Source organism: Chlorocebus sabaeus, chromosome 12 (assembly GCF_047675955.1).
Source record: "Chlorocebus sabaeus isolate Y175 chromosome 12, mChlSab1.0.hap1, whole genome shotgun sequence".
NCBI classification, from domain to species: Eukaryota; Metazoa; Chordata; class Mammalia; order Primates; family Cercopithecidae; genus Chlorocebus; species Chlorocebus sabaeus.
Genome location: NC_132915.1, coordinates 35,080,897 through 35,108,893, shown reverse-complemented (window position 1 = coordinate 35,108,893; position 27,997 = coordinate 35,080,897). Strand labels below are relative to the sequence as shown.

General features: G+C 38.3%; 1 protein-coding gene across 1 annotated transcript in view; it reads left to right on the top strand.

Annotated features, from left to right (window-relative positions):
- ERMP1 (endoplasmic reticulum metallopeptidase 1) overlaps window positions 1-27,997 on the top strand; it is a 56,171-nt gene that overhangs the window by 7,677 nt on the left and 20,497 nt on the right. The window contains exons 3-12 of the mRNA XM_007969321.3: window positions 125-252; window positions 1,337-1,442; window positions 12,717-12,863; window positions 13,504-13,596; window positions 14,353-14,565; window positions 15,428-15,648; window positions 20,036-20,210; window positions 20,598-20,788; window positions 24,483-24,635; window positions 27,139-27,341. Coding sequence (XP_007967512.2) covers window positions 125-252; window positions 1,337-1,442; window positions 12,717-12,863; window positions 13,504-13,596; window positions 14,353-14,565; window positions 15,428-15,648; window positions 20,036-20,210; window positions 20,598-20,788; window positions 24,483-24,635; window positions 27,139-27,341 — 1,630 coding nt within the window. The remainder of the gene's footprint in view (window positions 1-124; window positions 253-1,336; window positions 1,443-12,716; window positions 12,864-13,503; window positions 13,597-14,352; window positions 14,566-15,427; window positions 15,649-20,035; window positions 20,211-20,597; window positions 20,789-24,482; window positions 24,636-27,138; window positions 27,342-27,997) is intronic.

Below are 27,997 nucleotides of genomic sequence, written 5' to 3'. Positions count from 1 at the left end.
TATGCTTCTGGTCATGCAGCTATTGTGATGCTTCTCTGGGGAGAAAGCTCCATTCCTGGTCCTAATGGGTCATTCTGTAAACATTTTAAAATCTGAGCAGCAAATTTGTTTTTCTGATTTGAAGGTGCCAGTGATGATGCAGTTAGCTGCTCAGTGATGCTGGAAGTCCTTCGCGTCTTGTCAACATCTTCAGAAGCCTTGCATCATGCTGTCATATTTCTCTTTAATGGTGCTGAGGAAAATGTCTTGCAAGTGAGATTTTACTGTTTTAAATATTAGGCTTGAATAAGGATGAGATTAATAATAATAGCTAACACATAAATGCATTTTTTATGACTCCTGTGGGTAGTATAAAATGATATGCAGAAAAATACTATATGAGCAGTACTTTAAAAAATTCACAACCACGTATGTAGAGATGTTTACTATTTGGAAAACTCCACTCAGCAGATTATTGTGGCAGGATTTAATTGACAGAAGGGCTCTTGGTGGCATAATTACTCTCTTCAGGTTTTCTTTGACATTGAAGTTTCAGAGATATTTTGAGACAGGCACAAATAAATGCCCAGCCATATGGATCGTCTCTCCTCCTGTTCTTTTTTTTTCTTTCTTTTTAAAAAGAGATGGGGACCAGGCACGCTGGCTCATGCCTATAATCCCAGCACTTTGGGGGGCCGAGGCAGACAGATCACGAGGTCAGGAGTTTGGGACCAGCCTCGCCAACATGGTGAAACCTCGTCTCTACTAAAATTACAAAAATTAGCCAGGCGTGGTGGTGGGTGCCTGTAATCCCCGCTATTCAGGAGGTTGAGGCAGGAGAATCGTTTGAACCTGGGAGAGGTGGAGGTTGCAGTGATCTGAGATCGCGCCATTGTGCTCCAGCCTGGGCCACAGGCTCCATCTCAAAAACGAACAAACAAAAAAACAAAAAAAGAAGGGGTCTCACTATGTTGCCCAGGCTGGTCTCGAACTCCTGAGCTTGGGTGATTTTCCCTCCTTGGCCTCCCAAAGTTTTGGGATTATAGGCGTGAGCCACCGTGTCTGGCCCTCTGTGCCTTTTCTTTTGCACAGCCTTGTACTTACCAGGGATATTGTTTGGCACCGTTAACGGTAAACAGGCTGCCTTCTGTGATGGGTGACTTTCTGAACCCTGATGTGCATGGCCCTTATGCATAGGAAAAGAAGCAGAAGATGTCTTTGGATACTGCCTTTGAAGAGCGATTATTTTGTTTTCATATTCCTTACCTCATCAAAATAGTCTCTGTGCTTAAGCAAAATCAAGACTGATAATTTAAGATAGTTTAACAAATATTTGTTTTCTTTCCTTCTCATTAAGGCCAGTCATGGTTTCATTACTCAGCACCCCTGGGCTAGCTTGATTCGCGCATTCATTAACCTGGAGGCAGCAGGTGTAGGAGGGAAAGAACTTGTATTCCAAACAGGTATGTGAGACTGTGTGTTTTATATTTTAATGTGATTCTAGTTTTTATGAAGGTAGAAAGTTTTTGATTATAAGTAATCTCTTCAATAAACGGTCTCTTGAATGAGCATTCTTTTTAAAGCATGAGGTGGTGTTAGCTTGTCTTTGTTAAAAATTTTGAACAAAATAATATAGCGTCTGACACTTGTATAGTGCCTATTATATACCAGGCGTTCAAACCATTTCATATATATTAAGTCCTTGAATCCTCCAAACAACATGTGAGATAAGTACTGTTACTTCCATTTTAGAGATGAAACTGAGTCCAGAGAGATTATAACTTGCTTAAGGTTTCACAATTGTTTAATGGCAGAGTGTGATTTGAACCTAGACAGTCCAGGTCCGGAGACTTTGTTCTTAACCTCTAACTGGATTGTTATATAGGTAGTGAACTTTTAGCCATTATGAGTGGTTATGATATAAATAATTTTAAGTGTCAATCATTTCATGAGTTAAAATGAGAAAATTTACCCGTAGTTTAATAGGTTTAAATGTATCATTGATTTAATGGAATGTTAAAAAAAATTAGTAATATTTAATCAGCCAGAATAATTTTTATTTTATTTTATTTTTTTAGAGACAGAGCCACACTCTGTCACCCAGGCTCGAGTGTACTGGTGCCATCATGCAGCCTTGACCTCCTGGGTTCAAGTTTTCTCCTGTCTCAGCTTCCTGAGTTTCTGGGACTACACGTGCTTGGTATCACGCCTGGCTAATTTAAAAATTTTTTTGTAGAGACAGGCTCCCGTTATGTTTCCCAGGCTGGTCTCAAACTCCTGGGCCCAAGTGGTCCTCCTGCCTTGGCCTCCCAAAGTGCTGGGATTACAAGCATGAACCATCATGTCTGGCCCAGAGAAATAGCTTTAGTTTTATGATTAAACTTTTCTAAGGTTATCAACATAGCCCATTTGTGCCTAGTGTTTCATTATTGGAACACTAAGCATGTGGGAGATATTTATATCCTACTGCTCAAGCCTCATTGCCAAGGTCTGATTTTTCACACATGCAAAAATTTAAAAAATTGCAACCTCAGGCATAAATGGGTTTTAATTGTCTTTACTAACAAAATTCAGAGCTCATGGATTTGTTTAGACAGGGCATACTAAAATTTGACATTGGAAGTTCCTTTCCATTTCCCTGCCCTGTTAGAAATTTGGGTAATGCATTTTATCCAGAGATGTAGCATTTGCTAGATGTTTTAGTTTTGAAGAGTGTGTTGTGTGCTGAGATTGGCTAGGGGAAGTGAGATGATGTGGGAACTTGTTTTGTAGCACCCTTTTAAGACCTGACTTTATTTAAATTATGAAACTATGCTAAGTATGTCTTCATAACCTAAACAATACTGTATTTTAATAGTCTCCATCAAACTTATTTTAAACTTTTATCTTTCAAAATGTTTGTATATTTTACTTTAGCTAAACGTTTGAGTTTCTCAAGGTCATAATGTTAGAAGCAGCAAGGTTCTTTTTTCAGTTCTCAAATCTTTCTGCTTTATTCTTACTCTTTAATGAGAAGAAGCTGTGATCTCATATCTACAGAAGTAAGTAGATACATTATCGAGATATATATATATATATGTATATATATATATTTTTTTTTTTTTTGAGGCAGAGTCTCACTCTGTCGCCCAGGCTGGAGTGCAGTGGTATGATCTCAGCTCACTGCAACCTCCGCCTTGAGGGCTCAAGACATCCTCCCAGCTCAGCTTCTGGAGTAGCTAGGATACAGGCATATACCACCGTGCCCGGCTAATTTCCTTTTTTTGTAGAGATGGGGTTTGGCTATGTTGCCCAGGCTAGTCTCAAACTCCTGAGCTCAAGCAGTCTTCCTGCTTCGGCCTCCCAAAAGTGCTGGGATTACAGGCATGAGCCACCATGCCCAGCCTCTTTCTATTTCTTGGATGTCAGTCTGGATAGGAGGAACACATACATGTTACAACCACCAGATCAAAAAGCAGCAAAAGAAAATTCTGTAAGCAGAGAGGACACTCAGTCTTTCTTTCCTCTTGTAAAAAATGTCAGGGCTCCATGTAAGCAGGAGTGTGTCTGTATATTTTCCATGTTGAAGTACACTATGTGTTAAGTGCCTTCATCTCCATGCTTTTAATTTATTAGCACAGCACCTTGCCCTACACTCCCCCTATCCAGAGAAAAAACAGCCTTGTGGTTTAATCTGTACCCTTCCTAGATTTTTTTCTATGTACATATATATAAATGCATAAGTATTTTATGCACATATGTTAACATTTTACATATGTGTATTCCGGAGAGGTTAAAACACACCAAGGGCTATTCAGGTCCAGACTGACTAACATTACTTATTTACATTTATTAAGTACTCATTTTTGGTAGGCCTGGGTGGCCCAGAGTCCTTACTCTTTTTATTAAATGTATATGGTTTTAGACAAAAATTCTGCAGCTGCATAAATTCTAAAAATAATTACGTTATCTGAAAGGGTGTAAACAAACTGTTAATAATGATCCTAGCTAGATGGTGAGCAGTTGCTTGTAGAACTGTACTCCATTTAGATTAACAATCTGAAGTACATTACACTAAGTAAAAAAACCCAGACACAAACAACCATGTATTGTATGATTACATTTATATGAAATGTCTACAACATTTCATATAATGTTGGACTAGGTTAAAGGTAAAACAACAGTTTAAATTCTCTGTTGCTTCATGAATTTAAGACCAGAATTGATTGTCATTAATGCATTACTTTTTATAATTTTATATATTTAAATTTTTGAAATGTATATGATCACTTTAATAATAAAGCAAAAAACAGATTTATGACTGGTTAATATAAACATAAAATTTAAATGTTTTTGTTCTGAAATCCTCATGTTTCAAAATTAATTTTTTTGGGGGGGGCGTCCTACAAAAGATTGGAAGAGATTATTTCCCTCCTTACTCTGAATTTTTACATGATTTTTTTCCCCCTCTACGTTTTGGAGCTCATTACTATGGCTAAACTGCATACCTGAAAGCTTTCTGGGTGCTTTCTGACATTCTAATACCTTTCCCAGCATCTCTCTCACTTTTAATGCCACTGCCTACAGAAGACTACCTTTCTTGTGGGCAGGGCTTTCAATAAGCTAGTTAGTGTTATTTTCATGTTTGACTAGAAGAGGATAAAGGCCCTCCTGGGTTTGGAGTTGTGATTGAGAGTATATGCCAGATTGTGCTGTCCTCAGCTTTTTAAACCATACTTCTTTTTCTTTGTGGTATTATTTGTCCTGCCCTGAAACTTTTTGGTTAAAATAGTTTGTGCTCTAGAACTCCATTGTCACTTCTGAGAGCGACATTCATTTGGGGAGTTTTTAGTGACTAGAATAATCATTACTACCTAATTTTTAAGAAGGGCCAGAAAGAATGACTTGATTTATCAGACCAGTGACCTCATTTCATAAGTGAGAGAGGCCTGATTGCAAAAGGGTCACAGAATCTTTTTTCCTCTTGGGAAAATATTCATGCCCCTGTAATTCTACTATCCAGAGCAAACTAGTGTTATAGTTTAGTCTGTACTCTTCTGGAATTTTTTCTAAGTGCAAACATTAATATACATGTGTATATGTGTATATATATTTCTTGCAAAAATAGAATGGTATTCTATCTGCTACTTTATAGCCGCCTTTTCTTTTTGAGACGGAGTCTTGCTCTGTCGCCCAGACTGGAGTGCAGTGACGTGATCTCGGCCCACTGCACTCTGGGCCTCCTGGGTTCAAGCAATTCTCCTGCCACAGCCTGCCATGTAGCTGGAATTACAGGTGTGTGACACCATGCCTGGCTAATTTTTGTATTTTTAGTAGAGACGGGGTTTCACTGTGTTGGCCAGGCTGGTCTAGAACTCCTGAGCTCAGGTGATCTGCCCACTCGGTTTCCCAAAGTGCTGGGATTACAGGTGTGAGCCACCACGCCCAGCCTGTAGCCTTCTTTAGAGTGAATTTTTTTTTTTTTAAGTTACAGCTTTATTGAGATATGTAATTCTCAGTTGTGCCATCATCATCACAATTTTAGAATGTTTTTATCATCCTGAATAGGACACTCATTAGCAGTCACTCCCATTTTTCCTCATTCCTAGGCAACTACCTATCTACTTTGTGTCTCTATAGAATTGCCTGTTGTAGACATTTCATATAAATGTAATCATACAATGCATGGTTGTTTGTGTCTGGGTTTTTTTACTTAGTGTAATGTATTTCAGATTGTTAATCTAAGTAACAGACAGAGGGAGACTCTCAAAGAAGATGGTATTTATGTAGTAATGGGTATTGCAGTAGGAATACATGTGCCGTAGTAAACTATGAGAAACTATATGCCATAGTAAACTAGGGCAGTAAAGGAACACAAACATTTTTATAGGAAAAATAAAGAGGATTACATAATTTTTTTGAGATAATTATCCTTGGCTACAAGGATCAATAACAAGGGTGGCGCCAGTCTGAAATCGGACAGGCAGTTGCTGGGCTGATGTCCTTGCTGAAGTTTTTTTTTTGATATGAGGTTGCAGTGACCTTTGTGCAAGGTTGTGGTTTTTGAAGAGTCTTTTGTGATAATTCTTGTTATCAGGCATTTGTGCATGAGAACCCTCGCTTCATGGCCTTCCCTGGCTCCGTTGTCGGAGTTTTTAACACAAGTGACTCTGTTTTGATTTTGACAGCTTTCACAAGCTTCATCCATATTGTCACATGTATTAGTACTTCATTTTTTTTAGTGACTGACTAACCCATTGTATGGATGTATTACTTTTTGTTTATCCATTCATCCATCGATGGATATTTGGATTGTTTCCACTTCTAGACTTTTACGATAATTCTGGAGTAAACATTCATGGGTAAGTCTTTGTGTAAACATATATTTTCATTTCTTTTAGTTACCTAGGAATGGAATTCCTGGGATGTATAGTAAATTTATGCATAGCTTTTTAAGAAACTGCCAAATGAAACAGTTGTTTTATTTGAGAATAAATGCAAATACATATAACAGTAAGGATTTTTAAAATATTAGATCAGCAAAAAGTAAGTAAAATAACCAGTGCTGACGAGTGTGAAGAGTGATTTTCATACACAGCTAATGGGAATGTAGATTGGTGCATTTTGGCAACATGTATTTTTTAAATGTGCAGGCTCTTCAGCAGACCCGTTTCTGGGAATTTAACCTGCAGAAATAGTTGACGTATACACGTAGATCTAAGTCATCTTGGGTTTTCTTTTCTTTTCTTTTCTTTTTTTTTTTTTTTTTTTTTTTGAGGTAGGATCTTGCTTTGTTGCCCAGGCTGGAATGTAGTGGAGCAATCATGGCTCGCTGGTTTTCAGCTCCTGGGCTCAAGTGATCCATCTGCCTCAGCCTCCATCTCAGTAGCTGGGATGACAGGCATGTGCCACCATGCCCAGCCAGTTTTTTAGTTTGTGTAGAGACAGGATCTCACTGTGTTGCCCAGGCTGGTCTCAGACTTCTGGACTTAAGCAGTCTTCCTTCCTTGGCCTCCCAAAGTGCTGGGATTACAGGCATGAGGCATTATGTCCAGCCTTGGCTTTTCTTTAAGAGTAGAAAATTGGAAATACCATTAGTGTATGAGTAGGAGACTGGTGATGACGATTTTTTTCTGTCTTCCATCATTAATTTTTCTCTCTATAGGATCATTTGTATTTGCATGCAAACATACCTTTTCTTCCATTTTAAAGAAAACCACTTTTATCACCACCTGCTAGCTTGTCTTATTTCTCTGACCCTCTACTGCAGAATTCCTCAAAAGAATGATCCGTAGTCATAGTCTTGAATAACTGCTTTTTTTTTTTTTTTTTTTTTTAGATAGGATCTTGCTTTGTCACCCAGGCTGGAATGCAGTGATACAATCATGGCTCACAGTTCTCCAACTCCTGGGCTCAAGTGATCCACCTTGATAGACCAAGATCCACCGAAATTGATAGATCCACCATGTGATATATTCTTGAACCAGTTCTAGTCAGCTTTAGCCTCCCCACTTCACCACAGCTGTTCTTGTAAAGATCACATTGGCGAATTCAGTCAGTTTTCAGGCCTTATGCTACTTGGCTTCCATAATAATATTTGCCACTCTTTCTCAGTCTCTTTTATTAGTTCCTTTTTTTTTTTTCTTTTGTGCATTGATGCCACCAACTAGAGATGGAAGGAAATAAAGCAGTGGAAGGATGCTGTGGGTCTGCTAAGCTGGGTCCATTTTCCCTGGACTTCTAGAGAACTTTGACTTACTATTCTTGTCACTGAGGCCTACCTCCTCTGAACATTACACATGCCCATAGTCATTGCATTAAGAAAGATGGGGCTCATTATTAAGATGTGAACACACAAGAAAATGGAATTATCATTGGATTTAGATGACGGCAGGAGAAAGAATGTAAATTGAAAAGGTTTCTGTATCTGCCTGCCACCTTACTTTATAAGATAACTAAAAGGTTTTGCCTGGAGTTAGGGTAGGGTACTAGTTGATAGCATAGGCTCTGGCTGGGCGTGGTGGCTCATGCCTGAAATCCCAGCACCTTGGGAGGCCAAGGTGGGCGGAACACCTGAGGTCAGGAGTTCGAGACCAGCCTGGCCAACACAGTGAAACCCTGTCTTCACTAAAAGTACAAAAATTAGCCGCATGGTAGCAGGCGCCTGGAATCCCAGCTACTTGGGAGGCTGAGGCAGGAGAATCACTTGAATCCAGGAGGCAGAGGTTACAGTGAGCCGAGATCAGCCATTGCACTCCAGCCTGGATGACGGAGCAAGAGACTATCTCAAAAAAAAAAAAAAAAAAAAAATTAATAAAAGTCCAGGCACAGTGGCTCATGCCTGTAATCCCAGCACTTTGGGAGGCCAAGGCGGGTGGATCACGAGATCAGGAGATCAAGACCATCCTGGCTAACATGGTGGAACCCCATCTCTACTAAAAATACAAAAAATTACCCGGGCATGGTGGTGGGCGCCTGTAGTCCCAGCTACTTGGGAGGCTGAGGCAGGAGAATTGCGTGAACCTAGGAGGTGGAGCTTGCAGTGAGCTGAGATGGAGCTACTGTGCTCTAGCCTGGGTGACAGAGCAAGACTCCGTCACACACACAAAAAAAGTTAGATGTAGTTAGATGATCTAAAGTCAAAACTCAAAACTGTAGCTCTAGCACATTCTACACATGGAACCTTGGAGAGGTCATGTGACCACTCCAAGCTTCAGTTCCTCATCTGTAGTTCATTCTTTTTTCTTGCTGAATACTAGTCAATTCTACAACAATTGATTCATTCTGTTGGTGCTGTTATGTTGTTTCCAGGGTTTTGTTGTTATGAATGGTGCTGCTGTGAACATTCTTGTAAATGTCTTTTGGTACACATGTTTGTGTGTGCACATTTCTGAGTGGAATTGCTGAGTCATAAGGTGTGCACATGTTCAGCTTTGGTAGATATTTTGGGTAGGTAACACCAAATTTAGATGCAAAACTCCTAAATTAAGTATTAGCAAACTGAATCCAGAAATATATATAATATACAAAAGATAATGCTTTCCAACCAAGTTGATCAACAAGATGGTGTAATATTTGAAAATCGATCTGTGTAATTCACTACATTATCAGAATAAAGGAGAAAAATTATATCAATTGATAATCTCAGGATGATCATCTCAGATAAAGAAACAGGGACATGCTCTTCTGTAACAGAACATAGATCACACTCAAGAAATATTAATATAAAAGTATAATAATGCATATTCAGAGTTTTCCAGTTGTTCCATTAATGTCTTAGCCATTTAAAAAAAAATCTGGGTGCCTGGCCAGGATCAAATATAGCATTTAATTATCATGTGTTATTAAATAAATCATAATCGATCGAGACCATCCTGGCTAACATAGTGAAACCCCGTCTCTACTAAAACATAGAACAAATTAGCCGGGCGTGGTGGTGGGCGCCTGTAGTTCCAGCTATTGGGGAGGCTGAGGCAGGAGAATGGTGTGAACCCGGGAGGCAGAGCTTGCAGTGAGCCGAGATAGCACCACTGCACTCCAGTCTGGGCGACAGAGCGAGACTCCGTCTCAAAAAAAAAAAAAGGAATTAAAAAAAAACCATAATCATTGTTTGACACATTTCAAAAAAAGTTGAAAACTTAATTATTGTAAGGTGAAAATCTTTTTAACCCTGCCTCATGGAAGAGGGTGGATTGCCTTGCCCGCCTAGGCATTTTTTTTTACCTCTCTTCTCAAATACAGCTCCCTCCTATCTAAGAGGAACTATTATCCTAATTTTTAAGATAATTAATGATAGTTGGGCTTTACCTGTTTTTCAGTATGGTTTTCATCATATTTTTAAGTATAAATTTATTAATATCAAATAGTAATAATATTTTAATAATAGTATTTTAATATGTTAAGGTCTCATAATCTGTATATTTTCCCATCATCACATTTCTTTTTCCTTTTGTATTTGTGTCCTTCTCAGTGCATCACATCAGGATGCATGTAGTATCTGTCTCATTATTAATGATACTACATTTTCATCGTTTGATTAAGGTATTTATTTGCCAAATTTTTCTACTGTTTCTTTCTTTGTGTAAATTACTGATTTCCCCTTAGTAGTAGATACTTTAGGCAAATATCCTGTTTGTCATAAAACTTTGATCCTAGTTTTAGCAATTTTTGATGACTCTTGTACCCAAGCATTTTTATTACAGTGTTTACCCAATGCTAACACTGAGTTTCTGGCTTCATCATTCTTCCTGTAGGTCATAGTTGGAATTCTGCAGGAAGGAAGGCTTTCCATTTTCCTTTTTTTTGGTTTGTTATTTCAGTACTTTATGTATTTTAACTTTACTCTGTATAATATATTTTCTGTTACTATTATTTATTTTGTTGCATGAATTGTCCCAGTTTAGGCCAGTGGTGTCTATTTTGAACCAGTGCCTGAGCCCCTTTGACATGTCTCTTAGAGTACTTTCTTACTTTCTGGCACAGGTGTTTCAACTTACCTTGTACTTCACTAGTCCCAGACCTGGAATCAGCCATTTCTCTAAGAAGACTTGGTTTCTTTTCGTGAGGAATAGTATTCAAAGGCAAATGGTGCTAGATATAGTTTTTCTTTATATTTATCTTGTTTGGAGTTTGTAGACCGTTTTAAATTCATGGCTTGAATTCTGTCAGTTTTGGGAGATTCTTGGCCATTAAGTCTTTAAACATTTGTCTTCTCCATTCTATCTTCTGTTCTTTTGGGACTCCAGTTACTCACATTTGTGTATTTTCCAACCTTTTCTTCTTTTTATGCTTTAATTTTAATCCTTTCTTCTGCTGTATTAAACTTCATGTTAAGCCCGTTTATTAAAATTCTCAACATCAGCTATGTTTTTTAGTTCTAGGATTTCCATTTGTAGGACTCTTTTAAATAGATTATACTTGTCTGGTGAAATTATTGATATGTGTGTTTTTAAAAACGTATTCATCATAATTATTTTAAAATCTGTGTCTGATAACTCCAGTATCTGGATTACCTGTGTGTCTATTTCTGTAGTGTCCTTCTGCTTTTTTGGGTCATTTTTAATTTTTAATTTTTTGAGATGGAGTCTCGCTCTGTCACCCAGGCTTGGAGTGCAGTGGCATAATCTTGGCTCATTGCAGCCTTCACCTCCCAGGTTTAAGCAATTCTTCTGCCTCGTCCTCCTGAGCAGCTGGGATTACAGGCATGCGCCACCATGCTTGGCTTATTTTTATATTTTTAGTAGAGGTGGGGTTTTGCCATGTGGCCAGGCTGGTCTCAAATGCCTGGCCTCAGGTACTCTGCCTACCTCGGCCTCCTAACGTGCTGGGATTACATGTGTGCGCCACTGCACCCAGCCTTGGTCATTTTTTAAAATGTAGGAAAGCAATTTTATAATCTGTGAAGTTACTAAAACAATATTCTTAGATTCCTTGACATTCAATTACTTGGTCTGTTTACCTCAGTAAATATGTTGCTAAGTTTTGTGGTAACAACCCCAAAGTCTTGGTGGTTTATAACAGCAAAGGCAAATTTCTCGCTCGTGTTGCATTTAGGTTTCTGAATAACTGCCGTTATAGTCCACAGTTATTATGTTCCATGTGTCTTACTCATTCTGGGATCCAGGCTGACGGAAAAGCCCCTATCAGGGATGTATTGATCTCACAAATCAAAGTTAAGGATAAGTATGAATAATGTTAATGCCTTTGAAAAGTCTGCCCAGTTGAGGGTCATATCATTCCTCCCCACCATCAGTTGGCTGGAGCAAGTCATGTAGCCACGCCTGCAGTTAATAGGTGCAGAAGCGTGTGTACTCGTTCCCCAGGCAGGCATTACAGAATGTGTGGCAAGAGCAGGAATGTATAATCCTTTTTAGTGAGGGAAGAGTGAATAATTAAACATATAATTATATAATTTTATAAATTATAAAACAATTTATCCCACTATCCTACAGGAAAAACTCCCATTTAAAAAAAGCTGTAGATGTGTGAGATACAGATGGAAAATTATTAATAATGGTAAATTATAAAAAGTAGAACTTTATGGCATATTCAGTGAAATGTTAAGCAGCTATCAAAATGATCATTGTAATACAGATTGAGCATCCCTAATCTGAAAATTTGAAATCCATAATGCTCTACAATTCAAAACTTGCGCATTGACGTGATGCTCAAAAATGTTCATTGGAGCATTTCTGATTTTGGATTTTAGGATTAGGGATGCTTACTAGTATAATGCAGATATTCCAAAATCCAAAAAAGTCAAAAATCCAAAATACTTCTGATCCCAAGCATTTCAGATAAGGTATACCCAATTTGTATCTAGCAACATAGGAAAATGCATTTAATATAATCTTAAGTGAAAAAAAAAATGTACAAAGTATATATATCTTCATTGAGTACAGCTATATACACACAATCCTACATTAGTAAGAAAATTAAAGATGTAAAATGGATAATAGGCATTTTAGGATGATAGGCTTATGAATGATCTTTCATTTTCAGACAGACTTTTGTATTGCTATTATTTTATGCTTTAATTTTATTTTCACAAGAGGTTTTTATTCCAAAAGTCAGACACATATATCAGAGAAACATTGGAAACTACAGAAAAAGGGATGAAAAGGTACATATTGGACCCATCTCCCAAAACCACCACTTTTACTGTTTTCTATGTGTTGTAAAACATCAGTATGTTTAAAAAAAAAAAAAAAAAAAAAAAAGCCTGAATACTTCTATTGTGTTGTCACCTTTCATTTTAGGTCCTGAAAATCCTTGGTTGGTTCAAGCTTATGTTTCAGCAGCTAAACACCCTTTTGCTTCTGTGGTGGCTCAGGAGGTTTTTCAGAGTGGAATCATTCCTTCAGATACTGACTTTCGTATCTACAGGGATTTTGGGAACATTCCAGGTATATTGTCAATGGTTATGGCCTACTGTGCAACATTCATTTATCAGAAGTGAGTTTTACATCTTGAAAGTTTGAGTAAACAGCATTTTCTGAGAACAAATTCACAGAGTTTGTTTCCTTTTTAAAACTCCATACTAATTTAAATGCTTTCCTCCTCTAGAATATGTCATCTTTCCCTATAGTGTGACAGAGCAAGGGTGAACTGTTTAGCGCTTCATTCCCAAAAGATGGTAATAGATCCTTCAGGGGTCTTTCATTGTTGTCTTGCTTTGCCAACTTCCTTGGCAACTTGTATATACAACTAATTTTAAGTTAAAATTTGGCTCTGGCCTGGCAAGAATGTAGGTGGCAAAATTTTGATGACCTCTCAAACTCAATATTCCTATCCTTACTGTGTGACTTGTAATGCCTACCTGTGGAGTAATATACTTCTTCAATCATTATATATCGAATTATGTAGCAAAGCTATAGACTGTGTAAGAATTTGGAAGAGAATTTATATCATTCATTTGTAAATGTGACAAAGTGGTCGTGCCACTGCTTTGACATTTTGTCTTTTAGGAATTTATTAAACAAATAGGCCAAAAGCAAGGTTGGCCTTTAAAGCAAAATGACTTTTTTTTTTTTCTGTGTGTCTTAGGAATAGACTTAGCTTTTATTGAGAATGGATACATTTATCACACCAAGTATGACACAGCGGACAGAATTCTAACAGATTCCATTCAGAGAGCAGGTTGGTATTCTAATTTAGACTTCTGATATACACTAAGATGGAATATTAGGGTTGATATATAAACTTGTGGCCTGTGTGTTAGAGAGGCAGTATGCAATGTGAATGAGCTGGGGCTTTGGAGTTGGAGAGATGAGATAGTGTAGCAATTAAGGTCAGGAATATTCATTGTGAGGAAATGAAAAAGGAGTTGGCCCAGGGTTGGGAGGATTGCTGAGCAGTAAGAATGTAGCTCTGTTAGTCTCCCATGATGTTTTCATATGGAACTCTACTAGCTCTCCTCCTTGATTTTTAACACATGTGTAACAGCTTGTTCATATTTGTGAGCTTCGTGAAAGGCGTTTGTCTCTTGGTTCATCACTGAATTTCTGATATTTAAAGAGTGTCTAGTACAGTTAATATATATTATTAAATGAATGGGTACCAAGAAACAGCCATTGGATTTGTCAACAAGGTACAATTGATCATAGAGAATAGTTCTAATAGAAGGGAAAAGATACAGGCTGATTGGCTGACCGTCTGAGTGGAGAGGAAATGGAGAAGGGTGGGGGATGGACCTTATTTGGGAAATTTAGTAAGAAAAGTGAGGGAGAGCAGTAGGATGGTAGAAAGCGATTTCTGTTCACATTCTTCCTAACCATTTCTTCATTCAAACAGTACATGGTTTATTTCTGCTTCAAATAGTTGTACGTGTAAACACAAATAGTTTATTCAGCCTTTTAATCTTTTTTTTTTTTTTTTTTTTTTTTTCACTAATAGGTGACAACATTTTAGCAGTTCTTAAGCATCTAGCTACATCTGATATGCTGGCTACTGCTTCTAAGTATCGACATGGAAACATGGTCTTCTTTGATGTGCTGGGCCTGTTTGTCATTGCCTACCCCTCTCGTATTGGCTCGATCATAAACTACATGGTGGTAATGGGTGTTATTTTGTACCTGGGCAAAAAATTGTTGCAGCCCAAACATAAGAGTAAGTATTTTCCTCTAAAACCACAAATACTAGCATTGCTGTAGAATTTTATTGAAGTTTTTCAGTTTGTTTATATCTTCCCAGAAAGCTAAAAATCTTCAAGACAATATTTGCTTTATATTGTAAGAAATTTTTAAATATTAAATTAATGTGCTTATTTTACTTTTAGTCTTGGTGAAGCAGTCAATTTTTATGTATTTAGGCACTCCATAAAAGTACCACTTAGAAGCTATTGAAAAATGGTTTGTACAGATTGGCTTCTAATGAAAAGTCCCGTTAAAAAGTCTGCACAAGTATGGACCAGTGTCCTAAAGTATGAGTGAACTGCTTGTGGTTAAATTGTTTCTTTTATTTGAAGTGTTTCTGCTTGAAATGTTTCAGAGTCTAAGTTGCTGTGTGCTATTACGAGATAAAATATTTAGCAGCAATTTAAATAATTCTTTATCACCACTTATTTTCCCCACACTCCTTATCTTCTTATGTTACCTTCTTTTAACAACATTTTGTATGGAACTTTGCCTTCCATTCTTTCTAATATTTTGATACACAAAGCATACCAAAAGTGAAGAAGATTAAGACTACCCTCTTCCTTCATAAGGAATGTACCTGAACTATTCCTAGAAGATTTATCTTTTTGAGTGTTTAGTATCTAGAGACTCTTAATAAATGTTACCTGAATATTATTATTTGATACCTCCCTTGTTCTTGTGTTTAGCCAACCTCAACACTAGGACATTTTCATACTTTTCAGGTACAGTGGGGAGTTTTTTGTTTTAATGTTTGCCCATTTAGCTCTACTGACTGGTTATATAATTGATTTGATGAAGATGGTGATTTCACCTTTTTGTTTTCTCTTTATTAGCTGGTAACTACAAGAAGGACTTCTTGTGTGGACTTGGCATCACTCTGATTAGCTGGTTCACTAGCCTTGTTACTGTTCTCATCATAGCAGTGTTCATCTCTCTTATTGGACAGTCTCTCTCATGGTATAACCACTTCTATGTCTCCGTTTGTCTGTATGGAACTGCAACTGTAGCCAAAATAATATTTATACATACTCTTGCGAAAAGATTTTATTACATGGTAAGTGTTGGTATATCTGTTGATTTCTTTCTGTTGCCTCCGAGGACTGAAGATGAACTTAAGTGGGATTCATTGTATTTGGCCTTTTGAGTGCTAAAAAATTGTCCAGCATGGTTATAGAAAATGCACCTATGCTGTGTTACGTTTCTGAAAGATTTCTTATTCTGAGGGTAATGTCACAAAATTCAAATGAGGTTATAAAGCTGGACTGTAAACAATGTTAGGGTAGTGGTGACTGGAAGGCTTGTTAGCACAGCCTTCTACTGAATTTGCTGCAGTATTTGTAACTATGGCCTGGGCTCACTCACTCATTTATGTTACTTGAGTATCTTCTCCCCCGGAGTGTAAGCTCCTTGAGGATAGGGATTGTTTTATTTATTGCTGTATCCTCTGTGCTTAGGTAGTGTCTGACACACAGCACTAACACACAGCAAGTATTTGTTGCCTAAAAGAGTGTTGTACTTAAAGTTTTCTCTTCAGTTTTTCCCTCACTATTTTTTCTTTTAACTGTATATTGTTGATTCAGATTCTGCATGCATGTATGTCATTGGAGTTAAAAGACACATTGCTAAGGAAAACAGAGGGAAGGGAAATAGGGTTCCAAATGATTTATACTGAGAATATTGTTACATTATTATGGTTTCAAATGCATAAATTTGTTTGGCAAAAATAAAATTAGAAATTAGGGCTATGGGCTGGGTGCGGTGGCTCATGCCTATAATCCCAACACTTTGGGAGGCTGAGGCAGGCCGATCGCTTGAGCCCAGGAGTTCAAGACCAGCCTGGGAAACATGGTGAAACCCTGTCTCCACAAAAAATACAAAAAATTAGCCAGGTATGATGGTGTTCGCCTGTAGTCCCAGCTACCTGGGTGTCTGAGGTAGGAGGATTACTTGAGCCCATGAGATCAAGGCTGCAATGAGCTGTGATTGTACCACTGTACTCCAGCCTAGGGGACAGAGTGAGACCCTATCTCAAATAAATAAATAAAATAAATATAAATTTAAAAAGCTGTAAAATAATAGGTCTGAAAATGAATTACAGTGAAAGAGAGAGTCATGGTTTCATGTTGTCTATGTGAATTAAAGAGGAAGATCTTTCTTAGCTCCATGTAAGCGTACTGTTTTCTATTTATCCTGATAAGGATTAGAATGAGACATGGATGATTATAACCCAGCATCCTGCTACAAGTATGTCTTTGATATCTGAACCTTGGTCTCAGTTTCAGTTAATGTTGGGATGTGTTCTGTGGAACCCTTCTATGTTAGCAGCCCCTGCTGAAGAAAGGTTCTTTGAGGTTCGCCATCTGCTTATGGTTGAGCTCATATTTTTATCTTAGTGGCTTCAGTTCCCAAAAGAATTACACCATGGGGCTCAATTTCACATGCTTATTCTTAGTGTAACTGTATGTAACCAGAGTGTGGCTGACTATTGTTGTTTGGGGCAGAAGTAGGATAGAAATGGGTAATAAAATTTCATTTACTTTTTGTAATTTCAGTTGTCTGATCGTGACACTTTAGGGTAAAAGCACAACAGAAAGAGTGATGTGTTTCATTTTCTTTTCACAAGTATTCTTTAAGTGCCCAGTACCATAAGAATGGTACCATAAGAGACTGGGCATGGTGGCTTACACCTGTAATCCCAACACTGGGAGGCCAAGGCAAGGCAGGAAGACTGCTGGAGGCCAGGAGTTTGACACCGGCCTGGGCAATATAAGTAAGGCCACATCTCTATTATTTATTTTTTTTTAAAAACAAGAATGATGCCATAAGAGAGCCATAAGAATGTGATCTCTTTCTTCGAGGAGCTCTCAGTTTCATTTGGGAAGGTGTGGGAATGACAATAATTGCAATATATTGTGGGATGAAGTGAGACTGACATATGAACTGTGCTGTAGGAATACAGGGGAGGCGAGATGAATTTTGCTTGTGGAAGTCAGAGTGGCTGAGATGGCAACATTTGAATTGTTTGCCTTTTTTTTTTTTTTTTTTTTCCGGAGACAGAGTCTCGCTCGTTCTGTCGCCCAGGTTGGAGTGCAGTGGTATGATCTTGGCTCACTGCAACCTCTGCCTCCTGGGTTCTAGCAGTTCTTGTGCCTCAGCCTCCCAAATACCTGGGACTGTAGATGTGTGCCGCCACGCCCAGTTAAATTTTGTATTTTTAGTAGAGACAGGGTTTTGCCAGGTTGGCCAGGCTGGTCTCCAACTCCTGGACTCAAGTGATCCGCCCACCTTGGCCACACAAAGTGTTGGGATTACAGGCATGAGCACCTGATCTGAATGGGGTTTTTGAAGCATGTGTTGAAATTTACTAGGTAGGGAACAGATTGATGAACGGTTTAAGGTGGGAATGTATAAAATGAGTCTGTGTCAGTTAGTGGACAGTCCAGTGTGGTGAAGACAAGGGGGTAGTCCAATAACTGGAAAAGGAGGCCAGGGTGAAGTGGGAGCATGATTCTAAAAATCAATGGGGCCACTATTAAGTTTTGAGCAGGTTAGTGAGAAAATTTGTGATTTTGTAAAAAAAAAAATTGGTAACAGTGTATAAAGTGGATTGGAATGAAGCAGGAGTGGGCAAGGGATAAATAGAGGTGAGGAGGAAAATAGATTTGAGGGATGTTTTATCTTTGGTACAGTTTGGGCACTTAAATTGAGATCTTTGTTTTTAAATATCTGAGTGGCATTCGGCTTCAAATTGAATTATAATAATTATTTTCTTAATTTTTTTTTTTTTTTGTGATGAAGTGTCGCCCAGTCGCCCAGGTTGAATTGCAGTGGTGTGATCTGGGCTCACTGCAAGCTCCGCCTCCTGGGTTCACGCCATTCTCCTGCCTCAGCCTCCTGAGTAGCTGGGACTACAGGCGCCCACCACCACACCCGGCTAATTTTTTGTATTTTTTAGTAGAGGCGGGGGTTTCACTGTGTTAGTCAAGATGGTCTCGATCTCCTGACCTTGTGATCTGCCCGCCTCGGCCTCCCAAAGTGCTGGAATTACAGGTGTGAGCCATTGTGCTGGTGTTGATAATCAACACTGTGATATTAACACTGTGTTGAAAATGTAAGTATTTAGCAACTGTAGCCTATCTTTCATTGTTGGGAGCGGAAGGGATTGTTAAATGAACTGCAACTTGTTTTGAAAACATGTCACAGCAACTTTTGAGCCCTTGAAGTAGGATCCCTTAGATTTTGTGATTTTGTAAGAAAACTGATAACAATGTATAAAGTGGATTGGAATGGAGCAGGAGTGGGAAAGGGATAAGTAGAGGTGAGAAGGAAAATAGATCTCCCTGCCCTGAGTCATACAGAAATGGGAAGGTAGAAGAAGGAGAAACTCTAATATGTCTGTTTCTCCATTTCCATCTTTGTATTTATGCACTGTAATTAAAACTTCCATGTTTGTGTGAATAGAATCACTCATGCAGATGTTAAAATGTATTAAGTTCATATTAGGCCAGGCACAGTGGCTCACACCTGTAATCCCACGTGCTGTGGGAGGCTGAGGTGGCAAGATTGCTTGAGGCCAGGTGTTTCAGACCACACTGAGCAACATGGCGAGACTCTGTCTCTGCAAAAAAAAAAATTTTTTTTTTTTTTTAAACTTAGCTGGGTGTGGTGGTGTGTGCCTGTAGTCCCAGTTACTCAGGAGGCTGAGGCAGAAGAATCACCCAGGAAGCTGAGACTGCAGTGAGCTGAGATCGCACCACTGGACTCCGGCCTAGGCAACAGAGCGAGAATCTGTCTCAAAAAAAAAAAGTTTATATGGCAACTTTATTTTGAAGAGTGCATAGTGCTACATAGGAACCCTTGGACTTTAAATCTCAAAAAATATAAGATCAAATTTTATAATACGAAAGCATGAGGAATACAAGGGGGCAAAGGTGCAGTGCAAGACCAATTGGAGATAGAAAAGACTCATTAAGCCAAACTCCAAATTGCTTTAAAGGTGCTGCAGTTTTCCAGGTGTGGGCTATTGGCGGTGCTGCAGCAGTTCGTAATGTTCCTTCATGGGTCATTTCTCTAGTTTGCTTGAAACGGTGTTTGGAATTGGCATGAACTGAAAAGCTTACAGAGATGAATGTTTTTTAGGAGAGTCCTTTCTTCTATTTTGGAATATTTCTACTTTTAGCCTAGTAGAAGAAAAGCATAGATTATATGGATGATTTATACTCTATATTGTTAAACTGCCCTTTCTTGTGCTACAATTTGAATTTACTACTTCATGATGGGGGAAGTAGCTTTGTTAGTGTTTACTTTAAATCAGTTTAAAGAGCAGATGTGTTTAAAACAAAATGTAGCTTTCGTGAGTGATGGAAATTGTGTTACTATAATAAAAGCTTTTTATGAATGACCTGTGAATGACACTACTTATGTATTTTTCTTTCTTTCAGAATGTCAGTGACCAGTATCTGGGAGAAGTATTTTTTGACATCGCGCTGTTTGTCCATTGCTGTTCTCTCGTTACCCTCACTTACCAAGGACTTTGCTCGGCGTTTATTAGTGCTGTTTGGGTAGCATTCCCATTGCTCACAAAGCTCTGTGTGCATAAGGACTTTAAGCAACATGGTAGGATATTTTTGATTTTAATATACATGGGAGAATACCTTAAAATATTTAAGGCTTTCAGGGACTCTTTCTTTTTTGGTTTTATTGAGTAGGCTTTCTAAATTGTTAGTTTTTAAAAGTTTTCATACTACACAAATTATCTTATGCCTTATACCCCATCCCTTTCTCATGTTTGTGAACACATACTAATATATTACTTGTATATTTTGCTTAATTCTTACTCGTATTTTATCCTGAGTGAAAGATCCTACTCCAAGTTAACATACACCCTTAAGGGCAAGAGTCACATCTAATTTCTGTTAGGGTACCAGTGCACACCAGTAGTATAAAAATTTATATCTCACTGTAGGATTTCATAATGTGTGCTTTTTTTCTCTTTTTCCCTAGGTGCCCAAGGAAAATTTATTGCTTTTTACCTTTTGGGGATGTTTATTCCTTACCTTTATGCATTGTATCTCATCTGGGCAGTATTTGAGATGTTTACCCCCATCCTCGGGAGAAGTGGTTCAGAAATCCCACCTGATGTTGTGCTGGCATCCATTTTGGCTGGTTGTACAATGATTCTCTCTTCCTATTTTGTAAGAGAAAATGCGTTTTTTCTTTTTCTTCTTTTTTTTTAATATGAGTATGAATTTAGCCATACTAGATTCTGTGAAATAGTGTTATGTGTACTTTATTGAGAAAATCTGAAGCAGAAGAAATGGTGAATGACTGTGCATCTTGTAAATTTGGTATCATAAGAAACTGTAGAATAGAGTTTGTTGTTGCTATTTAAAAATGTTTTGCCTCCCTATCCTTCCAAATTCTCTGATATACCTCTTTTCAAATAGCCTTTCAGATACCTGAGTGTGAATTTGTGGAGCTTTTACCAAATATGAATTGTTAGAGATTGCCTGGTGGTGAATGATCCTAATAGTATATTTTGAAATTACTAATTAGAGGCACATGTGAATAAATACATGGGTGGTTTTGTTAGTGCTGTTAGAGCTAGTGAAGGAAGACTAATTCTGATGAGGCTTTTTTCATTATCATTCCACTACCTTGTTGCTAGCACATGAAAGTTCATTAATTGAGTCTATTATGACACCCAAACATGCCTTCATTTACCAAATAATGAAATGATCGGAGGCCTTGCCATCCTCATTTGGCCATATCGGTGTCCTGCCCTAGTAAGGAGAGTCCTGTGTTTGCCATCCCTTTTTTTCTTCCTTTGGGATTCCCAGAGGGAAGACAAGACAGTGATGCAGAGTTTAAGACCAGATCCCCTATGGGTAGAGTAAGCCCCAAGCAAGGTTTTGCTTTGGCTTGATGTCCACCTCCAGGATCCAAGATGGGCCCCTCCAGAGAAGGCAGGTCTCTGTTTTGTGGCTCTTTTGATGGGAATTCCTAAGAACAAAAAGTAATTACTGAACACTTATAGGTGCACCTTGAAATTTGAGGATAGGGAACCAAATAGGAAAAGGAGCTATGACTTTATTACAGTTCTTTTCTTCATGGAGATGATAGTGAGCCTTTTCACACTGACACAGTAAAGGGCATTCATTATCCCTTTACTTTGTGGAAGTCAGGTTCTAAAGACAGCAGGTGAGGAAAATACTACACACATGGTCAGCATCATCTGTGGAAGTCCCTTATAGCCAGTAAAGCTTTATATATGTGCCTTTGTGTATATAGATAGCCCTGTAGAATAATTCTTATGCATATTATTGTTTGAGGTTGGTTGTACTAGTCTTAAAAGAGATCTGAGCCTTCCAACCATTTTACTTATAATTATTAAGGATAATTTAAGGATAAGGATAATCCTTATTGGTATTCATATGTATGAAAAGTTCTAAAATGTTCTGTAGGGTTTGCTGCTTTTGGGTTTAATAGTAACCCTTATATCATTTGTATTTTTGATAGCTTTGCTGTTTTAAGGATTGAAGGAGATAGTGGAGTTTTGTCATCTATAGATTAGGTTCTAATCTAATCTAAAGTCAGGTAGTTATGAACTGAATGCTCCCACCCCCATGTATTTGTTAAATTATAGTCATGAATGGGAGCTATGGTTGTTCATAAAAGATGACTCAGATATGGGACGTTTAAATTCTGTTCAACTGATAATATGAAAGGGGGCAAAATGAACCCTGGAGTTGTTCATTGTGGAAATGGAAAATGTCCCCAAAGCATGGAAATCTTGGAAACCAGAAGAAAGGATTGAAGGGTCTTATCTTCTAAATTATATTTTATTGGGAAAGCTTTTGGAGAGAAGACTGCCTCTTGGAATACTTTAGAAAGCTCACTTAATTTTCATTATAATGTGAAATAGCCCTGCTGCACTTCGATGCCATGAGTTATTACTCTTTTAATCATTTTCTTATTTATGTGTAGCAATGTTAATGACAGTGGCTTATTGGCTTATTAATAGAGTAAGACTATTTTCTTTGGGTAATGGAGAATTGAACCACAATGTGTATTTCAGACAGCTTTCTCTTCAGTCCTTGGGGATTTATTAAATATATCTGCTAGAAAGCAATTACAGTCTTGTCAAGCAATCAGGTTTTTTTTGTTTTTTGTTTTTTGTTTTTTTTTTTTTTGAGATGGAGTCTCGCTCTGTCACCCAGGCTGGAGTGCAGTGGTGTGATCTTGGCTCCCTGCAACCTCCGCTTCCTGGGTTCAAGCAATTCTTGTGCCTTGGTCTTCCTGAAATATTGCATCCTGTGTCACTCTAGGTTCTGAGATGGGTGCAAAATAAAATGATGAGAAGCATGAAAAGGGACTCTGAAATGTCCATTGTGTGCTGATGACTGAGCTGTTTCTGAGTTGTCTCCTCCTGAGCCCACTTGTGTCAGCAGTCCCCATTTCAGCTCTCATTCAATCAATATATGTATAACCATGATGGCCCAGCAGAGGATAACTTAAGGACACCTATTAACTGATTGCTTGCTGGGCGAGGTGGCTCAAGCCTGTAATCCCAGCACTTTGGGAGGCTGAGGCAGGCGGATGACTTAAGGTCAGCAGTTCAAGACCAGCCTGGCCAACGTGGTGAAACCCTGTCTCTACTAAAAACACAAAAAAATTAGCTGAGCATGGTGGTGCACACTTGTAGTTACTCAGGAGGCTGAGGCACGAGAATCGCTTGAACCTGAGTGTTGAAGGTTGCAGTGAGCTGAGATCGTGCCACTATACTCCAGCCTGGATGACAGAGCGAGACTCTGTCTCCAACAAAATAAATAAAATTTCACATTCATGTTATTTTTCTACTTAGGGAAATAAGTAGAGAAATAAAATGAAGAAGGCAAAAAGGGGAGCTGGGTTTAGATTTCATGTTTAGAGAATACCAATATTCCATCCAGAGGCATCTGCAACAAAACAGTACTAGCTTTAGGTCACACGTCTCACGTTTGTATACTGTGAGTACAAAAATAAGACAGAGTACCTGAGGACTTGAGGCTGAGTTAGCAAAACAAAATGTGTCACCCTCTCTGTCCCTCTTTCTCCTGGTATTCACATTATTTAAAATGTGGCTTCTTAGAACAATTTCAAATTTCACATAAAAGTTTCCCCAAATGGCTTCCTCAGACCCTGTAAGAGATCTGTGGACGTATTCTGTGAGTTGTGTGTGTCCTTTACAGGTTTTAGTTCAGTGATTTTATTATGATTAAAAATATTTAGGATTTTCTGGATGCCAACCTTGAGACTGAGTCATTTACATTTACTGCCTAGATTTGTTGTTCTGATTGTGTTGGCATTGGTTAATTTGTCACCTAAAGGGATAATATTACTTTGTAATGCAGTTTTTCCTCATATGCAGGTCCACTGGCAAAGTCTTGAAGGTACATCTGTATGCCAGTTCAGATGAATTTAGTATTTTGACACATTTTAAAGCAGTATGAGTGGAATTTGAGTTTTGTCCAAACAGATCTGCCTAAAGCGTATCTCTGGTTATTTAATGAATAGTGTATTACATCTACATTTCTGTTCTTTATGCCGATTAAGGACAGCGACAGTCCTCAGTTTCCTTTTTCCTTGTTGGTTTATGGCTGCATGCCAAAAAGGTGGCACCATCATGGCAGATTGGAGGCATCTGGCATTTTCTTGGTTCTCACCTGTAATGGAACTCTCCTAGAGTTAGTGCTTTGTTTACTAGATGTTAGAGTATGCTAGCACCTGCTGATAACTTTTCTTCAGGGTCTGTCAGTTAATACTTGTTAAAAATAAAGTCAGTTAAAAACACCTTTCCACCACTAGTATAAATTTGTAATATTTCTATGTTTGTGGTTTGTATTTTAGATTAACTTCATCTACCTTGCCAAGAGCACAAAAAAAACCATGCTAACTTTAACTTTGGTATGTGCAATTACATTCCTCCTTGTTTGCAGTGGAACATTTTTTCCATATAGCTCCAATCCTGCTAATCCGAAGCCAAAGAGAGTGTTTCTTCAGGTGAGCAGTTTTGCATGAGCTATTTGAGATCTGGAAAGGAAGACTTGTATGTTTTGAGCTTCAGTGGTGAATAGCAAGCACAACTGACTTTTCTGCTGTTGACCTATTTAGTCATACTCACCTTTTTTGTGTGTAAGGCAGTGAGGAGAAGACTGACCGTCAAGAGGCATTCTTATCAGCTAGACATATATCTCCCAGGAGACTGAATTGGAAATGTTTGCTTGTTTTTATTACTATTCAAATTATAAAGTGGCATCTCATTGGAAAAACAAGAGCCAATATGTATTATAGAATAATGAGTTTTTAGAAATATAGATTGTAGGCCGGGCGCGGTGGCTCAAGCCTGTAATCCCAGCACTTTGGGAGGCCGAGACGGGCGGATCACGAGGTCAGGAGATCAAGACCATCCTGGTTAACACAGTGAAACCCCGTCTCTACTAAAAAATACAAACAACTATCTGGGCGAGGTGGCGGGCGCCTGTAGTCCCAGCTAATGTAGTCCCAGCTACTCGGGAGGCTGAGGCAGGAGAATGGCGTAAACCCGGGAGGCGGAGCTTGCAGTGAGCTGAGATCCAGCCACTGCACTCCAGCCTGGGCAACAGAGCGAGACTCCGTCTCAAAAAAAAAAAAAAAAAAAAAAAAAAAGAAATATAGATTGTAAAAATGTATACAGGCTGAGTAAAGTCTAAACTATCAACTGGCAAAATACAATTGATATTTAGAAATGCTAGTAAAATTAATCTTAAGTAACATTCAAAGTGATATGTGATAGTGAAACTATAACTTGGAAAGGGGTTAATAAAATGAGTTTTAGGACTTACTTTCTTTTTTCTTTTTTTGAAATGGAGTCTTGGTGTGTTGCCCAGTTTGGAGTGCAGTGGAATGATCCTGGCTCACTGCAACCTCTGCCTCCTGGGTTCAAGTGATTCTCCTGCCTCAGACTCCCAAGTAGCTGGGATTATAGGCACCCGCCACCATGCCTAGCTAATTTTTGTATTTTTATTGGAGACAGGATTTCACCATGTTGGCCAGGCTGTTCTTGAATTCCTGACCTCAGGTGATCCACCCACCTCGGCCTCCCAACGTGCTTGGGATTACAGGTGTGAGCCACCACGCCTGGCCAGTTTGAAGACTTATTTTAGATCTCAGGTTATTCTTCAAATTTTTTAGGCCTGGTACTATAAAGCAGTAAGCCTCAATTCTAGTCATCTCTGTTAGAGATGGCTAAATTGTTAGCTTTTCTAAATTGTTTTTAAAAGTTTTCATACTACACATGCCTTATACTCATCCCTTTCTCGTGTTTGTGAACACATACTAATATATTGTGTATTTTGCATAATTCTTATGTGTATTTTATCCTCTCTAAGTGAAAGATCCTACTTCAAGATAACATATACCCTTAAGGGCAAGAGTCACATCTAACCTAGCCAAACAGAAATGCCAGAGAAATTATACCTAGATAATTATTCAAGGACTTAAAAAATTAAAAATACTTGAACTTAGGAGATTTTGAAAGGGGCCAAATAACACTTCCTTGTTATACTCCTGAAGAACACTATGATAAATTTTATGTGAGATTTTACAATTTGTAAAACCTTTAGTGAAGAACAGATTTTTTTTTTTTTTTTTTAGGAAGTTCGGTGTGTTTTTCATGATGTACTGTTTTATAATTATGTCAGTAATACTTAGGAAAAGCCAGATTTTTATTTTTAAGAAGTCATTTTCTGATTTGTTTGGGGGTTCTCTTTCACTGTGTCAGAAGTTGGCAGACTTTTCCCGTAAAGGACAAGATAATATTTTGAACTTTGTCAGCAATACAGTCTGTTGCAGTGACTCTATTTTCCAGCGCGAAAGCAGCGATAGAGTATACCCAAACAAATGAGTATGGCCATGTTCAAATAACGGTTCCTATATAAAAACAGTCAGTGAACAGTTTGCCCTGTTGGCTGCAGTTTGCCAGCCCCAGCCCCTGCCCTATGCAGTGTTTTTTTTTTCTTCTCCTGATTGGTATTCTTCAGGCTGTTTTTTTTTGCCGTGAATGAAGTTATTTCAAATGGAGCACGGTGCCTTTTCATAGAATTCTATGAGGCACAAGGCTGTCATCTAGTGGTGAGCTGCAATTGCCGCTTTTCTCTGCACGTGAATTAGCTTCGTAAAACACTAAAAGGGAAATGAGTGTGTATGTATATATGTATTTGTTTTAAATCCTTATCTAAAAGGAGCTGTAACATTCACGTGTTTTAAGTCTGAAATAGTAAGTTTCAAAAAATGTTATAGGAAACCTAAATATACTTGGAAGATACAATAAAACAATAATCTATATATCTATTTTCCAGTTTAAAAGAACTCTAGCAGTACCTTAGCAACCCTCAGTGTCTTACTCACTTGCTCCATATCCACATCATTTCTAGGTATTGCCATACTCCATTTTTGTAATTTGGGGTGGGAATGTGGGTGTACTAGTTGAAACAGTTTTTTCACTAGTCCCTTTTTTTTTTTTCAGCATGTGACTAGAACATTCCATGACTTGGAAGGAAATGCAGTTAAACGGGACTCTGGAATATGGATCAATGGGTTTGATTATACTGGAATGTCTCACATAACCCCTCACATTCCTGAGATCAATGATAGCATCCGAGCTCACTGTGAGGAGAATGCACCTCTTTGTGGTTTTCCTTGGTATCTTCCAGTGCACTTTCTGATCAGGTTGGTTCATTATTTTTCTGCTTAAGTTGGAGGTTAGTTTATTCTCAAGTCTTGTCACCATATCAGTACTCTTATCATTTAAACTGTCATCCTTTAATATACAAGTTCAGTGCTGTTTGTACTATTTTTTCTATCATTATGAAACTTTTTTTTTTTTTTTTTTTAGTGGAATAAAGCACTCACGAGTAGTTTTGCTTTTTCAAATTTAAAAAATCTTTTCTCTAGAGACCTGAGTAGTTAGAAAAGGTGGCCCTTCTAACTAATATAATAGTAAGCATCTATCTCAAAAACTGTGGCCGGGCACGGTGGCTCACACCTGTAATCCCCGCACTTTGGGAGGCCAAGGAAGGTGGATCACCTGAGGTCAGGAGTTCAAGACCAGCCTGACAAACCTGGAGAAACCGTGTCCCTACTAAAAACATAAAATTAGCCAGGCATGGTGGTGCATGCCTGTAATCCCAGCTATTTGGGAGGCTGAGACAGGGGAATTGCTTGAACCCAGGAGGTGGAGGTTACGGTGAGCTGATATCGTGCCATTGCACTCCAACCTGGGCAACAAAAGCAAAACTGTGTCTCTCAAAAAAAAAAAAAAAGTTTACTCTGGGAAGATTTTGTAGCTTGGCAGTGAAGGACTGGATGAGAAGAAATAGGATGGG